The 16,869-nt window shown below is 39.7% G+C and overlaps 1 protein-coding gene across 1 annotated transcript in view; it reads right to left on the bottom strand.

The window, feature by feature from the left end:
- Positions 1 to 9,468: 9,468 nt before the first annotated feature.
- Positions 9,469 to 16,869, bottom strand: part of fat2.S (FAT atypical cadherin 2 S homeolog) — a 96,259-nt gene continuing 88,858 nt past the window's right edge. Inside the window, exons 22-24 of the mRNA XM_018254858.2 lie at positions 15,615 to 15,756; positions 13,308 to 13,864; positions 9,469 to 10,066 (exon numbers count right to left, since the gene is read on the bottom strand). Of these exons, the coding sequence (XP_018110347.1) occupies positions 9,576 to 10,066; positions 13,308 to 13,864; positions 15,615 to 15,756 (1,190 nt within the window). The 3' untranslated portion in view covers positions 9,469 to 9,575. The remainder of the gene's footprint in view (positions 10,067 to 13,307; positions 13,865 to 15,614; positions 15,757 to 16,869) is intronic.

The following is a 16,869-nucleotide window of genomic DNA, read 5'->3' as shown; positions in this document are numbered from 1 at the left end:
CGTTCTGTAAAATTGACACTTTAGTCAATTTGCGGAGTAACAGTAGTTCGCCTGGCGATAGGGTGCGTAACTGCGCTAGTGAATTGTCCCCTTCACCTGTTAGTAATTTGGAGATGTGCCTGCGGACAGGGTCGGACTGGCCCGGTGAGAAAAAACCTGGTGGGCCCCCGCCGGGCCAAACCCCCTCTACTAATCTGCTGGCCCTACAAGAAAACAAAATTTTGGTGCTGCACAGTGCCGTTCGTGCATGCGCACGGCGTAGCTCCTTTTGCGCATGTGCGCGGTTCCCTTTGCGCATGCGTGGCAGAGTAGGAGGGTCTGGAGAGGGGCCCTGGACAGCGGCCCTGGACAGGAGTCCCGGTGGGCCCCTAGCCCCCCAGTTCGACCCTGCCTGCGGATGGGATTTCTGGCGAATTTTCGCTAGCAACGGCCACTTCTCCCTATAGTAAATCTGCCCTATATTCTGGTTTCATTCCTGTTACCTTATTTGGGGGGAGGGGTGCAGCAGAGCTTGCATAGACTCCAGGAGGTTGTAAATTAATATTATGGCACATTACCTGTCAGTAGCCCAATTCATTAGAAAAAAAACACTACATCTTCATTTTTATTTTCTCTATAGCTTTATGTATTTATTTGTTTAATGAAACATTGTTTTCCTCAATTAAGGAATTACTAGCAGAGCCTTACCTAGGCTATCACATTATACCAAAAATCAATTCTATCAGTGATATTCCCATGTACTAAATACACAGGATAAATACGGTAGCTCCTTCAAGTGCAACCTGCTCTTCCACTAGGGTAATAATGTTCACTATCTGCCCTGAGCTGCAAGGTATCAACACACATGCAACCAAAAGAGAAAAACAGCAGGCACTCACACATCCCACAATCAGCCTTGTAAAAGAACCGAGAACTAGGCCACAAAAATAGAAAATGACGTAGCCTTACGCGTTTTGTGCCAATAGGCTGTACAACACACATGCGTCTTATTGATGCGACACATGACGCTGAGGTCTAATCGTAAAAACACGGCATTGTTTGGAGTGTATAATGCAGAGCATTTATAAATGGCTAACTTTTAGGGTCCCAACACCCCTCATTCATTATTCCTAAACTAGGAGACACTTATACAAAGAATTGTTACTATGCAGGGAAGTGCCAGCCTTTGAATACATTGGGGCAGATTTACTAAAGGGTGAAGTGGCCGTCGCTAGCAAAAATTAGCCAGAAATCTCATCCGCGGGGACGTCGCCAATTTACTAACAGGCGTAGAGGACAAGTCGCTATCGAAAGAGACCGCCCATAGTGTAGGTTTGCGCCCTATCAGTCAAACGATCGTTACTCCACAAATTATTAGGGATGCACCGAATCCAGAATTCGGTTTGGGATAAGGCCAGGATTTGGCCTTTTTCAGCAGGATTCGGCTGAATCCTTCTGCCCGGCCAAACAAATCCTAATTTGCATATGCAAATTAGGGGTGGGGAGGGAAATCGCATGACTTTTTGTCACAAAACAAGGAAGTAAAAAAATTTTCCCCTTCCCACCCATAATTCATCATTGCATATGCAAATTAGGATTTGGATTCAGTTTGGTATCAGGCCGAATCTTTCGCGAAGGATTCGTGTGTTCTGCAAATTATTGGATTTGGTGAATCCCTACAAATTATCCAGCAGAAAATGAGGTTGGTCTGTAATATAAGCTGATGCTACAGGTTTGCTGATTATTCAATTCTGATGCTAATTGCACTGGTTTCTGTGCTGCCATGTAGTAATTATGTGTATTAATGACTAATCAGCCTTATATTGTGACATTTCTATTCTATGTGTACTGTATATTGTGAGTGGCTCCCTAAGCTCAGTAAGTGACAGCAGCACAGAGCATGTGCAGTGAATCAGCAGAAAAGAAGATGGGGAGCTACTGGGGCATCTTTGGAGACACAGATCTTTACTGCTAAAGGGCTGTGGTTGCCTTGGGCTGGTACAGAAGCACAAAACATCATGTACAACATTTCTAGATACTTCATTAGCCAGGCTTTAGTTCTGCTTCGAAAGTGAATAGGAGAATGGTTGTTATGTGTTTGTGCTGTTGTGTTAATGAAACGTAAGGGGATAAACGTTCTTGAGCAGTGGAGCCAAATGTTGTTAGACTACAACTCCCAGATTACTACAGCCTGTCATCGGAGATCAATACATGCTTCAAGCTGTAGTCCAGCAATGTAACAGATTTATTTCGGAGCACACCGCTCAATAAAACGGAGGGTCAACAGCCTACTTGATCTTTATGCAAAATAAAGTGATAGTGAAACTCGTTCTTGCTCTGTGTACATCCTACCCAATGTTATTTCTTCACGTGATCATCACAGGGGACATTCAACTCATCATTTTGAGCTCTGAACACCTAAACAGCCCTGTGTTGCTCCCTTCTGATGTTTCATTCCAGTCTACTATCAGCCGTAATCTCCCTATGTTAGATAACAGCAATAATCTTGGATGTGTAATTAAGTTTTCGCGGCCTACTTTGAAGAGCTGGAGGGATCAGGTGGAAGAGTTCTGGGGAAGGATTATGTCTCTTCAAACAGTCTCAATCTCTGCATATGGAAATAATTAGGTCTAGCACTCCTCTACCCCTAGTAACCGATAATTATCTCCATTGTAACTGGTAATAAAAAAGCCCTGACAGTGTTTCTGTGTATATGCGCTTCTTCAAAGAAGGTTGTGCAATTCCTATGTAATGCAGAAAAATGAAGCAATAAATATTAAGGATGCACCCAATCCACTTTTTTTTGGATTCAGCCGAAGCCCAGAATCCTTTGTGAAAAATTTAGCCGAATACCGAACCGAATCGGAACCCTAATTTGCATATGCAAATCAGGGAGGGGGAGGGGAAACATTTTTTTACTTCCTTGTTTTGTTACGAAAAGTCACATGATTTTAAGGATTCGGCCGAATCGGAAAAATGGCCGAATCCTGGATTCCTAATATATATATATATATATATATATATATATATATATATATACAGTCCAAGCGAATAGGAACGCACAACCATGAGTAAAATCCGAAAGCTTGGTGCCATTCTTTAAACTTTCAATTAACACCATCGATGAGGGCACACCATAATCAATCAGGCTTAAGCAGAGAATTAAATCATTCAAGGTTTATTAGTGGACCAACGTTTCGATTCTGTACAGGAAACTTTGTCAGGGTGACGAAGATTCCTGTATGGAATCGAAACGTTGGAAACTTTGTTTGGACTATATTTGTGCGTTTTGACACGAATTTGCCGCGACAATTCGGTTAGACTGTCGCCGGCCTCAGAATTCACATTTCACAAATTTCTCACCCGTTTCGTGAATTTCGCGGGAAATTCGCGAAATTTGTGGTGAAACGGGACAAATTCGCCCATCACTAGCCAGGTGCTCACAAGAAATCTTATGTAACGTACAAAAATATATATAATAGAAGCAAATCTAATGCTTCACTGCATCTCAACAAATTTGGACGTCAACGTGTTTCGATCCACTAGGGACCGTCGTCAGGATGTGATATGGGAGAAGGTGGAGAGTGAATTGTGCAAACAGCTCCCTACACAGTTGGTGAAAACTATAGGTTGCATTCTATTGTCCCTATTTTGATAGTATATTAAGATAGCAATCTTTCCTAAGCAGAAGAACATCAGAGCAGCCTCTTTCTTTTTCCTGACAACTTCCTTGACTACTTGGTGGTCAGACTGGTCAGAAACTGACCAGCAGGTGGTGCTGTTAGAACAAAATTCATTCATATTAACAGCACATGTATCCCTTAATATCTTGGAATAAAAAGAAAATAAATAATGAATCTAAATGACAAAAGTGCTTAGAATAGCACTCTCATCAATTCTACATTCACTTATTTTAAAGGTTTACTTATCCTTAAGTAAATCTTTGAAATAAGTGAATGTAAAATTGATCAGAATTGATTAAGTAAACCTTTAAAATAAGTGAATGTAAAATTCTGATCAGTCTGACCACCAAGTAGTCAAGGAAGTTGTCAGGAGAAAGAAAGAGGCTGCTCTGATGTTCTTCTGCTTAGGAAAGATTTGAGAAAGGTTTCTAATTGTTTTCCTAAGCAGAAGAACATCAGAGCAGCCTGGAGGATTCTTTGTATTCAGTGGGTTGCTGGCCATGAAGGACTGGGGTGGTTAATGGCAGGCTGTGGAATCTGCTTAGGGTTGTGGTTAAGAGGGTCTATGGATGCCGGGTCCCCCTGAAGATTTTTTTTCGGGGAAGGGGCTGGCATTGTCAAGTTATGTCACTGACTGGGGTTAAATATATTCAGTACTGCTTTGGAGTCAGCCCATTGAATGGAAAGGTTTGTATCTCCTTTAATAGCCTTTGGAGCAGTAATTCTATAGCTAACAGCCCAGCAAGCTCTCAGTACGTAGACTTCACGTGGTCAATTGAATCACTGGGTGTGAACATTCCCTTACTGCAGCCTTTTAGGGCTAGTCCACACGGGGAGATAGCGACGCGTTTGCGGTCGCGGCGACAAAGCGCCGCGACAGTCGCCGCGACCGGCGCAGGCGACAGTTTTGTATGGGCGCCTATGTAAAAACGCCTGTGCTAACCACACGAGGCGATGCGCTTTTCAACAGTCGCCTGAAAATGCCTCGCCAGGCTTTTTCAGGCGACTGTTGAAAAGCGCATCGCCTCGTGTGGTTAGCACAGGCGTTTTTACATAGGCGCCCATACAAAACTGTCGCCTGCGCCGGTCGCGGCGACTGTCGCGGCGCTTTGTCGCCGCGACCGCAAACGCGTCGCTATCTCCCCGTGTGGAATAGCCCTTAGTGTTCTTGATGAGGCATCAATGAGCCGATCTAATCTCTGTGTGTCTTGTCACATCATATTACCTCTGCGCTTCGCTCATTAATCTTTGATCACTCTCTGCACTGGATTTTATATATATGGCCTGTGTTGTGCTCCTCTGGGGCTGTGCAAACATCAGTAGCATATTTCTTCTACATTTAAATCAAATAATTGTTACTCGTGTGAGAAATAAATAGAGCGATGCCTCCTTTTGGAGGTGGCTTTTATTTATGTGACCAAATGATTTTTTTAAAAAAAAAACACTTTTGTTTTGACGTTAATATATGTTAGTGTAATATAATTCTTTAATACTATCATTTGTTCACAATTGTTTGTTAATTTGTTCACTAGTATGCAGCTGATTTGTATAATTGGGCTCACCATTGTCTATTGTTATACTGTATGTTATATAATATATATACTGTATTATATTGAGTTGTATATGCATGGTCTCTAGTGATGGGCGAATAAATTCACCAGGCGCAAATTCGCAGCAAATTCACAGCAAATCCCCGCAATTCGCAGCTGGCGAATAAATTCGGTAAACTGCGGCGAAAATTTGCCGGCAAAAAATCTGCTGCATCAAAAAATTTGGGTACATGTCTCCATAGTCGCGCATCAAAATTGACGCGCATCAAAATTATTCGGATACTCATTAACTTTAATGCATTTGGACAAAATAGGCGCACGTATAAAAATTGACATGCATCAAAATAATTTTGACGCCCATTGACTTCAATGCCTTTCACAATTTCGTAGAACAAATTCCCCCATCACTAGTGGTCTCCATTGTCTATTCTTATATATATCTTATATTTAAATTAAATGTAATTAATTAAATGAAAGTATTAAATAAATGCATTGTTATTATAATAAATTATTATATATATTATATACTATATTGATTTGTATAGGCGTGGTCTACACTGTCTATTATTATAAATATCTTCTATTTTAATTGAGTTAAATTAATTAAATTAAAGTATTAAATAAATGTATTAAGTTATGATAATAAATTATTATATATATATTATATATTATATTGATTTGTATAGGAGGGGTCTCTATTGTCTATTATTATAAATATCTTCTATTTTAATTGAGTTAAATTAAAGTATTAAATAAATGTATTAAGTTATTATAATAAATTATTATATATATTATATATTATATTGATTTGTATAGGCATGGTCTCCATATTTTCTATTTTAATTGAGTTAAATTAATTAAATTAAAGTATTAAATACATGTATTAAGTTATTATAATAAATGATATATATATATTATATATTATATTGATTTGTATAAGTGTGGTCTCCATTGTCTATTCTTAGAAATATTTTGAATTTTAATTAAATTAATTAAATTAAAGTATTACATGCATTTATTAAATTATTATAATAAATTATTATATATATTATATAATATTATATAATATTAAAATAAATGTATTCAATAAATTAATAATAAATAATTGAATGATTTATTTATTTATTGTAAAAAAAATAATACATTGTTTATTAAATAAATTAAAATTTAATGAATTTTATTCATTTGCCTATAAATTTTAATTAATTAAATTTGAATTTGTTCTGTATTTAAATATGATGAACAAGGAAACAGAATATGGGTGATGTAGGAAATCCAATTTACCCTGTACATATCGCTTGAAGAGGACTCTATTTATAGATAGGAAAAGGGAAAGCTGTGCCAGTAATAAATATGGCCGATAGGGGAGGGGGGAGGTTACTGCATTCAATATACTTTAGGGCATAATGGAAGCTGCTAAAAGGAGAGTGGGAATTGGGGACACAGCGTAAAATTGGAAAACTTCCGATAAAATATGGGGCATTGACAGCTCTGATTTAAGGGTTCCACAAAAACTACTAAAGGAGGGGGAGAGGATGTGAGATGTGAGAGAGGGACACTGACCCCCAACGTTATGAAGATCCAAATTACAGAAAGATCCATTATCCGGAAATCCTCAGGTCCCGAGTATTCTGGATAACAGATCCCACACCTGTATTCATATTTTTAATGCATTTTTTTATTGACAGTTGTGGTTTCAAAAACATCTAAAAACCGCTAAAATCTGACCTTTAATAAATAATGATCTACTTGTTGTTTTTCAGCTTATTAACCTCTTAACTGATAAGAGTCAATTTTTGTTTCCACCCATACAGCACATGTTGGGGTGTTAAGTATATAAATAAGTAGAAAAACAGATGTTTATAAAAATTATACTTTATTGTTTTCCTTTTTAAAAAATACAGCTATATACACAAAATCTTAAAAATGCAACTTTTATATGGAAGGAATGGATATCCCAAATGCTCAGCTGTCATTAAAGGATAAGTAAATCATTAAAATAAGTGAATGTAAAACTGATGAGGGTGATGTTCTAAGCACTTTTGTCATTTACATTCATTATTTATTTTCTTTTTACTCCAAGATATTAAGGGATACATGTGCTGTTAATATGAATGAATTTTGTTCCAACAGCTCCACCTGCTGGTCAGTTTCTGACCAGTCTGACCACCAAGTAGTCAAGGAAGTTGTCAGGAGAAAGAAAGAGGCTGCTCTGATGTTCTTCTGCTTAGGAAAACTATTAGAAACCTTTCTCAAATATTTCCTAAGCAGAAGAACATCAGAGCAGACTCTTCCCTTAATATATTGGAATAAAAAGAAAATAAAGAAAGAAAGTAAATAACAAAAGTGCTTCGAAGAGCACTCTCATCAATTTTACATTCGTATATTTTAAAGGTTTACTTATCCTTTAAGGAGTAATGGAACAATTTTCACATGTATACAATTTTATAACAGGGCCATGGACTAGAAGTGGCAGTGTAGCATTAAAATGTGACACTTAGATTACTGTTGGGCATCCAAGTGTGAGTCAAGGCATATATAGGAAGAGGGGCTTTGTCAGATCCGAAACAGCACAATTGCAATTCAAGTTTGAGATAATGGGGCTGTTTTACAAACATATGTGTGAAATTGCCAATAGCAACCAATCGGCAATCAGATTTATACGCAACAATTTCTGCTCAAATTATTACAAGTTAGAAGATGAAAACCAAGATCTGATTGGTTGCTATTGAGAGCAAATGTAGTAAATCAGCTCACACGACTATTACATAACAGTAGGTACACTACGGGAGTTATTTATCAAGGTCCAAATTTATCTCAGTATTTCTAATATCCAACTCCGAGCAACTCTGAATTCCCGAATGGACCTTATTTATGAAGAAAAAAGCCGGACAAAATAGGGTCGGAGAAAACCCCCAAAAGCTCAGAATTGTTTCCCAGCAAAAACTAAAATTTTTTGGAGTTTTCAGAGATTTTTGCACCAAAATAATTGGATATCAGCATCACCGCGGACACTGGGAACTTCCCCATTAACTTATACAGGACCTTGAGAGCTTTTAGATGCTGGGGTTTCGGATTCAGAGTTTTTAGACCACCGAACTTTAATAAATCTCGAAAAATTCATAGTTTTTTTTTTTATGCTCTGAAAACTATGAATTATTCGAGGTTCGGATATTCGGAGCTTGATAAATAACCCCCTACATGACTGATGATATCGGACATTCTCAATCATTTGTACTGGTCATGTCTGGTCTTCAGTGTAAGACTTCAAAGCCTTATGAAACTGAGACAAGCCCATGTCCAACACCCTACAAGTAACAAGTCAGATACAAGCCCATCAACATGTGGTCTTGGACCAGCCACGATTCTGACAATACTGATAAATACAATATATCATTTTACAGTGCACTTTTTCATGTGTAGACCAAAACATTGCGTCTGACATCTGCAATAGGGCCACCCTTTGTCGGCATGTTGTATAACCAATTAGCAAAGTGTTACTAAGGACAAGGTCTTGGCTACCAAGATAGCGCCTAACACAGCAAAAAGCTGAATTCTTTGCTTCCTCCTAGAGGTAATACTAAAAACATGTTCAGCTTTTCAGATACAAGTCAATAAGCAAGTCTAGTGTATTAACTAGGTAAGGAACCAGTCTCGGCAGTTTCTTTTATAACTCGAGTTGCTTTTCTCCTGACCTATCTCATTCCACTTCAGGCTGTACATCAGGAAAATTTATTGAATTCCTTAAAGGAGAAGGAAAGGCTAAAATTAAGTAAGTCTTATCTGAAAGGTCTATATAAACGCTCAAATTAATGTTGCTCTGAGTCCTCTGTCAAAAGAAACACCACATTTCTTTCCTTCTATTGTGTACTCATGGGCTTCTGTATCAGACTTCCTGTTTTCAGCTTAAACCTCCAGGGCTTGGGCTTGAGCATGCTCAGTTTGATCCTTTCTCCCCCTCCCCTCCCTGCTGTAATCTGAGCACAGAGCTATGAGTGAGCAGGGAGAGACTCAGGCAGGAAGTGATGTCACACCAAGCTAATATGGCAGCTGCTATCCTAAACAAACAGAGAGCTTCTAGAGCAGTTTACTCAGGTGTGGTAAAGCATTCTGCAGAATAAATATAGTGTTATAGCTTGCACTATTGTGGCTAATCTATTGGCAATAAACTGCTTCAGTAGCTTTCCTTCTCCTTTAATGCTTGTCCAGCAGCATTGTACAAGGAACTCCAATCAGTGGCCTCCACGACTTTCCTCGGTCAGACTGATCTCCAAAAAGATTCATTAACACTGTAGAAGTGAGAGAAGGCCCCAACCTCAAGGTTGGTCTCTCCTTATTCTCATTAAAACAACGTCCGTCCCTTTTAAAACATCACTTCCTCAGAGCTACCGTAGTCGCTTTCTGCCATATTAGCGGCCTGGTAATTTAGTGGTGGCATAGGTGGTGGGCTACAGTTTGCATAGGAAGGCTGAGCCACGCTCAGTCGCACACTCAGACACCGGTAGCCATCGTCAGACTTTTGAGATAAGCCCTCGGATTTGTGAAGCTGAGAAGGATAGTAGCTGATTGCAGTATACTGGTCTAGGCAGGGAGCAGGCTGAGGAAGGAAATCATCCAAGGTGCTGTTGCTGTAACAAGCAGGTATGGGAGCTCTTTTGTTGTTGGACTCCAGTGGAAATGGAAAGCCCCCATACAGATTCTCAGACTCTGTTCCTTTAGGAAGAGGTGGAACCGGAGGGGCTGAACTGTGCTGAGAACGAGCGTATTTGTTCTGAACAGAATCATAGGCTTTGAATCCTTGTCCGTCTGCAGGTGAATAGCTCCGCGGCCAATATGGATTATCCCCGGTGCTACCTGCAACACAACAGACAGAAAATACAGGTAAGAAATAAGATTATCAGGCTAAGCTCTTTCTATAGAATGCCAGAGTATATTGCATCTGGGCAATTGGAGCTGGTGTTACTGGACCACATACCGACCAACATTTTGGAACTAAAAAGCAATTTTTGACCACGCCCATTTTATTGTGGCCACACCCCCTAATTACCATGTTCATTTTACAAAATTTGACAGGTTATGAAAGTTTGAACATATTTCTGTGTTTTTTTTTCCAGTTATTACAGTTTTGCTAATGAAGGTGAATTGCCCTTTAAGCTGTGAGTCTCACTTCTCCCAGGGGACCTGTTATCTTATATTGTTACAATTACTTCTTTGCTTATCTCAAAATTGTTACAAAATTATCGCAGCTTCTGCTGTGGCTTTCTGGGCTCTCTGTTTCTTTTTATGCCTGTTCAGTGCACAGAAAATCGCGACTTTCCAGTACAAACGAGGCACTGCGGGTTGAGCTGTCGAAAGAGGGACTGTACCTCTAAAAACGGGACATTTGGGAGGTATGGCGACCATATATATCAGAAATTGCTCACAATTGAAATTTGATATGATTAGTCTGGATGCCGTCATTTCTGGACCACGGTATCTGTGCCCGATTTATTAGGCACAGTTCTGCTGTGTGTATTGATATTAGCCTTCAAAGAAGTGCTAGCTCCGGAGTTTCTCTGCATCAATGGACGCACTTACTCACAATTCATCCCAACAGGCTACCTGGTGTGATGGCACCAAAACAAGCAAGTGCGAGTAGTATGTTTGGACACAAGCACAAGCTTTAATGAATGATTCTGCCCATCTTTATTAAAAACAAGTTGTTTCCATAAAGCATTGCTCATTGGGGATCTCAGCTGCTTCGCAAAAGCTTTACCTTAAACAGATTGAGCAGAACAGTTACTGAGACCCCAGGGAAAAGATTCCATTCCTCCTAGGCTTGTTTAGCTGATAAAATATCAGGAAGGCTATTAACATCTTCAAATGGGTCACTGGACCTCTGCCATTGATGTTCTACATAAACGTTATATATTTATAAACTTTATTTATATGAATATTTGAAATTGCATTGTTCCCAGGCTACAGGTATAATCGAGTTTGGATTATTCTCAACTCGAATTTGTAAGGTTCCAATTCGAAACTTAAAGGGATACTGTCATGGGAAAAAACATTTTTTTCAAATTGAATCGGTAATTGTGTTACTCCAGCAGAATTCTGCACTGAAATCCATTTCTCAAAAGAGCAAACAGATTTTTTTATATTCAATTTTGAAATCTGACATGGGGCTAGACATATTGTCAATTTCCCAGCTGCCCCAAGTCATGTGACTTGTGCTCTGATTAACTTCAATCACTCTTTACTGCTGTACTGCAAGTTGGAGTGATATCACCCCCCTACCTTTCCCCCCCCCCCAGCAGCCAAACAAAAGAACAATGGGAAGGTAACCAGATAGCAGCTCCCTAACACAAGATAACAGCTGCCTGGTAGATCTAAGAACAACACTCAATAGTAAAAACCCATGTCCCACTGAGACACATTCAGTTACATTGAGAAGGAAAAACAGCAGCCTGCCGGAAAGCATTTCTCTCCTAAAGTGCAGGTACAAGTCACATGACCAGGGGCAGCTGGGAAATTGACAAAATGTCTAGCCCCATGTCAGATTTCAAAATTAAATATAAAAAAATCTGTTTGCTCTTTTGAGAAATGGATTTCAGTGCAGAATTCTGCTGGAGCAGTACTATTAACTGATGCGTTGGGAAAAAAACATGTTTTCCGATGATGTACAAAGGGAGTAGCAACTTAATGTACAAAGGGAGTAGCTTCTGTTTTGTTTTGGACCTTTCCTCCAATACTTTTGAAGGCAGTGAGGTACCCCAAGTGTCTGTAGCAATATGCAAAGAACTCATGTTGCCCATTTCTATTTACATAATATGTGACCCTGCACCTAAAATACATTCTACTGTCAGTTAGGCATTCCTGTGCTTAAGAGTTTATTTAACCTTTACTCTGCTGTAGTTATGGGACAATGTTCATGTCACAACAAAAACAGCCAGGGGTCCTCTGTGTCACTTGAGTGCATTGCTAGTGCAGTAAATGCAATTGCGCAGTTAAAGGAAGTGAATTTCCAATTTAATAAATAGAGAGCTTTATTTGGTGCCCCTGGTTTTTGGCTCATAGCAGGTGTTATAGTACAAATAGAACAGGGCGATGTTAGGAAACAATGGCTCTAATCTGTAGCGGTTTGGTCAGAGAGCAAAAGTTATTTAATCAGTGTAATGCTCCCCAAGTGTAATCCTTAAATTGTAATAATTAGAGGCTTTCTCACTCGCTGATAATGAGCGCAAAATCATCCATGACAGTTCAAAAGCTTAACGCAAGGATAGTTGTCAATCAAAAGGTTCCATAGACATTCCAGGTCTTTACCCGGGAGCAAGTAAGAACAAGCTAAGCTGGCAGTTGCACATTAAAATTGCCACTAGATGTCAGTAGTTAATGTTTTCTGCTTGTCTGGGTCTGAACAGAATTCAAGTGTTATTCAAAAATAAGGGAAGGTTTACTGATCATTAAAAAACGAAACATATATGTAAATTATACATTAAAGGGGTTATTTCTTAAGCTCTGAATTCTCGAAATCTGAAAAATTCAGATTTTTCGGATTTTAAAAAAAATAAATCAGAATTTTTGTGGGGTTTATTAAAGTCCGATGGTATGAAAACTCTGAATCCGAAAACCCGGCATCTCAAAGCTCTCGGGGTTCTGTATTAGTCAATGGGGGAGGTCCAAGTGTCTGCACTGCTGTCAGTACCGATATCCGATGATTTTGGGGATTTGGGGACAGAAAAAAACGTTGTTTTTGCAGAAAAGTCCGAAAACTTCGGACTTGTCGGGCAAAGTTCTGAAGTTTGCCCGTCCCTATTTTTTGGAATGATAAATAAGGTCCATTCGGGAATTCAGAGTTGCTCGGCTTTTTATCTAAGAAATACTGAGATAAATTCGAAGCTTGATAAATAACCCCCAAAGTTTTGTATATGAGGAAGAGGAGAGAGGTTTGGATGTGCCATTTTCCCATCTCATGCAGAAGGGGACACAATGATATGTGGGAGTTACCTAGAGGGATATTGCCAGCGGTTTAAAAAGAAGAGACTGCAGGTGCCAGATGAATGATTTGCTATGGAATATGTTATGCGATATTATCTTAGAAAGGAAAGATACTCACTGTCTTCACAGTCCCAATGGTTCTTGGCAATGGACTCGTTATCTGAGCTTGATGGTGGTGCTGGAGGTAGATTAGGGGCCACACTGCAAACAGCTGGTTCTCGGCCAACTTGCGGCTTACAGAATGTTAGAAGCTCTGGGATTGGCTGACGCCGTGGTTGCCCTTCTGCATCCAACTGGGTGCGACCTGAAGGACTGAGGATATTAAGTTCCATAGGAGGCACTGGAGTACCAAGCCCTATGTCTCTGGACAAATGATGCTTTAGATCTGGGTCCTCCTGAGGGGCTGGCTTATGGTTCACGTTTCTCTGGCATATGCGCTTTCTGAAAACCACAAAGAGCCCAACAAGAAAAAGAACAGCAAGGAGTCCTCCGAGAATCTCCACTATCTCCTGAGGTCCAGACACCAAAACATATCTACTATTTGTAGTAGGGGTCACGCTCTCTGTGCAGTGCCCTCCTTGGTTTGGATCGGTGCAATTGCATGCACTGCTGTGGTTGCACCCGTCTTTGGCTTGGCAGGAAGGGTCCAAGCAGCCATTCATTTCACTTTCACACCTGCAATAAGAAGAAAGAGACATAAGTCAAACATTGTTTGACACCACATTAAAGAAAACCCAACCAATTGGCAAGTGAAACCCAAGATCCACACTTGTTTATTTTGTTACCGCTACTGTTTAAAGCTGCTATATGACATTTGAAGCAAAACAGCTCTCCCCCATCTCCATCAACTTCCCTTCTAGGTGCATGAAACATTGTGTAGGCCACCTCTTCTTCTTGGTCAAGGATAATGTGTCTGCACAATGTGTCACCTTATGCTGTAGCTTCCAGGAGTAATTATTCGTATTTGGACATGAATGTGATGTGATTCCACATGTAGTAGGACAGCAGACACTGAAATGCAACAGTGAACTAAACTGAAGTTAACACCGAAAATTCTTTTTTGGACCCCCATTTGTCAAAACCTTGGAGAAGAGGATCAGGATCACACATTGTTGAAGATATAAGGGGCAATTGCAGCCATACTCTGAATTGCAACTGTCACATTTGTGCCTGATGCATTAGGGATTATGTATTGATGCATATCAGGTGCAGATTGTTTCTAGCATTGGTATCTGTCATTACGCCAGGCAGTGTTTCCTCATCACAGTAAACCTGTAGCTAGGAGGAGTCTATGAGATTACTTTAGACTTTACTCATATAACACCAGGTAGATTAGTGCACAATTGTGGCTTTTAACAGCATTAAAGGGATCATTTTTATAACTCAGTTACTGTTCCTCGAGATGAAAGCAAGACAAGTTTGTTTACCGTATGTTGGCTGGTGGGGAGGAAAAAAGGGTTGTTTTGTCGTCTGCTGTAACCGAGATTAATCACGGATGACAATACGTCCCATGTCTCCCACGCCCTTAAAGGACTCCCCACCTATTTGTAATAGGGTAAAATTATGTGTTTAATGGAAATGTGTATTTTCAGGTGTGCCAATGGGGGGGGGGCTAGAGGATAACTGTGGAAAGTCCCCAGTGGGTGGACAAAAGGAAGTTATAAAAGGGAAGATTGAGTACAGGGATTTTGGAGATGGGTCATGGGAAGAGATGAGCAGCAGGCTCTGCAGCAGTAGAGTCATCTCTCGGAAGAGCTACTAAGTCTAGACAGTGAAAGGGCTGGTGGTAAACAGTATGCTCTAGCAAGTGTAAGATAGTTAGGTGATTAGCATGGGCAGCTATGGCTCCTATGAGGATGTAGTGGCCATACTGTGCCCAGCAGGAAACCCGCCAGTCAGGGCCTAAGAGGAGAGGCTTATCTCCAAGAGGGGTGCCTGCAGTTACAAGAAGTGTTATATTGTTGGTAAACCGGGGATAGAGCCCTGCTAATTTGCTGCTGTTGTGATGAAGGCCATGACCAATAAAGGAAAAAGTGTTTGACTACTACTCCATGCAGCATGTGTCTTTACTGGAGGATTTCCCCCTTACTACAGGTTGGGGTTTATACAGGCATGGCATAGAGGGCAGTTGCCCCCTTAACATATCTATATGGATTTAAGTTCTAGGACCTTCATTCCCAACCAACCATTTAATTTGGTAGATTGTAAGAATAATATGTGCCTGGTGTTTTTCTGAATAACTGTGTAAGTTACACCTAAATTGCATTGTACAACATTTTTGACTGACATCTAGACATGCCCCCACATTTGTGTACTACTACACCTCATTACATAATATTCACACCAAACTGCTTATGCACATTTTCTAAAATATAGCATAAAAAAAACATTTTGTGCAGGAAAGAAAACTGCAAGTTTGCCTTACCTGTCTCCAGTATGTACCGGTGGGCAACTACATGTGTATCCGTTGGATAAGGGGGTACAGGCTCTACTGTGCAAGCATTGAGAAGATTTGCAGGGGTCTGTTCCCTGATCAGCGAATAGAGAATGGCTGAGGCATGAGTAGCCTGGAGAGAAAGAAGAACCCAATTAATGAATGTGTCCATACAGTGTCTAACTTCTCCAAGAAGTATCTTTTTGGGAACCCCTTTTTACATCTTTGTTAAGATGCCGTTTTCTTGGCTTCTTCTGACATTATTGCTCTGGGCCCACTCATAGGGTTTTATGTACAAAATACATATGTAGTCTCGTTGCATTGTTTTTCTATCATGAAAGCTAATTTTGAATCTTACCTTAGAGCTATATTACCTTATATTACCCTGTAATATTAGGACAAAAGGGATGATAGGCAGAATACTGCCACAAATACTGTACTGAGGGGGTACAACAGAAGCCCAAATGAAACTCTAGTCAACCTGCTGCCTTTCTGTCTACACTGGAACATGGCAAGCAGAGGCCCATCATATTACAGGGGAACTGTATCAGGGATATTAAAAAATATTCAAGAATCTTGAGAACGTAAATAGCTGATTGGTTTCTATGGGTTTTTAGGTCTAGAGCTGATGCTGCAGATACCTTATGGGGCTAATTAAAGGATAAGGTATAAAATAAGTGAATATAAAATTGATGAGAGTGCTATTCTAAGTACTTTTGTACTTTACATTCATTATTTATTTTCTTTTTATTCCAAGATATTAAGGGATACATGCGCTGTAAATATTAATTGAATTGTGTTGCAACAGCACCACCTGCTGGTCAGTTTCTGACCAGTCTGACCACCAAGTAGTCAAGGAAGTTGTCAGGAGAAAGAAAGAGGCTGCTCTGATGTTCTTCTGCTTAGGAAAGATTTGAGAAAGGTTTCTAATCGTTTTCCTAAGCAGAAGAACATCAGAGCAGCCTCTTTCTTTCTCCTGACAACTTCCTTGACTACTTGGTGGTCAGACTGGTCAGAAACTGACCAGCAGGTGGCGCTGTTGGAACAAAATTCATTAATATTAACAGCACATGTATCCCTTAATATCTTGGAATAAAAAGAAATGGTCTATAGAAACCGAATATGAATCAGTTTAGTTTAGTCTATAACTAGTTGGAAAACAATAGCAAAGCTGTTGCTACATTGTGTATTGATTGAATGGAACTATTGAATCTTTTCTATTTTCTTCTCGTTCCACATATAACTT

Source organism: Xenopus laevis, chromosome 3S (assembly GCF_017654675.1).
Source record: "Xenopus laevis strain J_2021 chromosome 3S, Xenopus_laevis_v10.1, whole genome shotgun sequence".
Lineage (NCBI taxonomy): Eukaryota > Metazoa > Chordata > Amphibia > Anura > Pipidae > Xenopus > Xenopus laevis.
The sequence above is the reverse complement of the archived record's forward strand: the minus strand, read 5'-3'. Positions and strand labels throughout refer to the sequence as shown.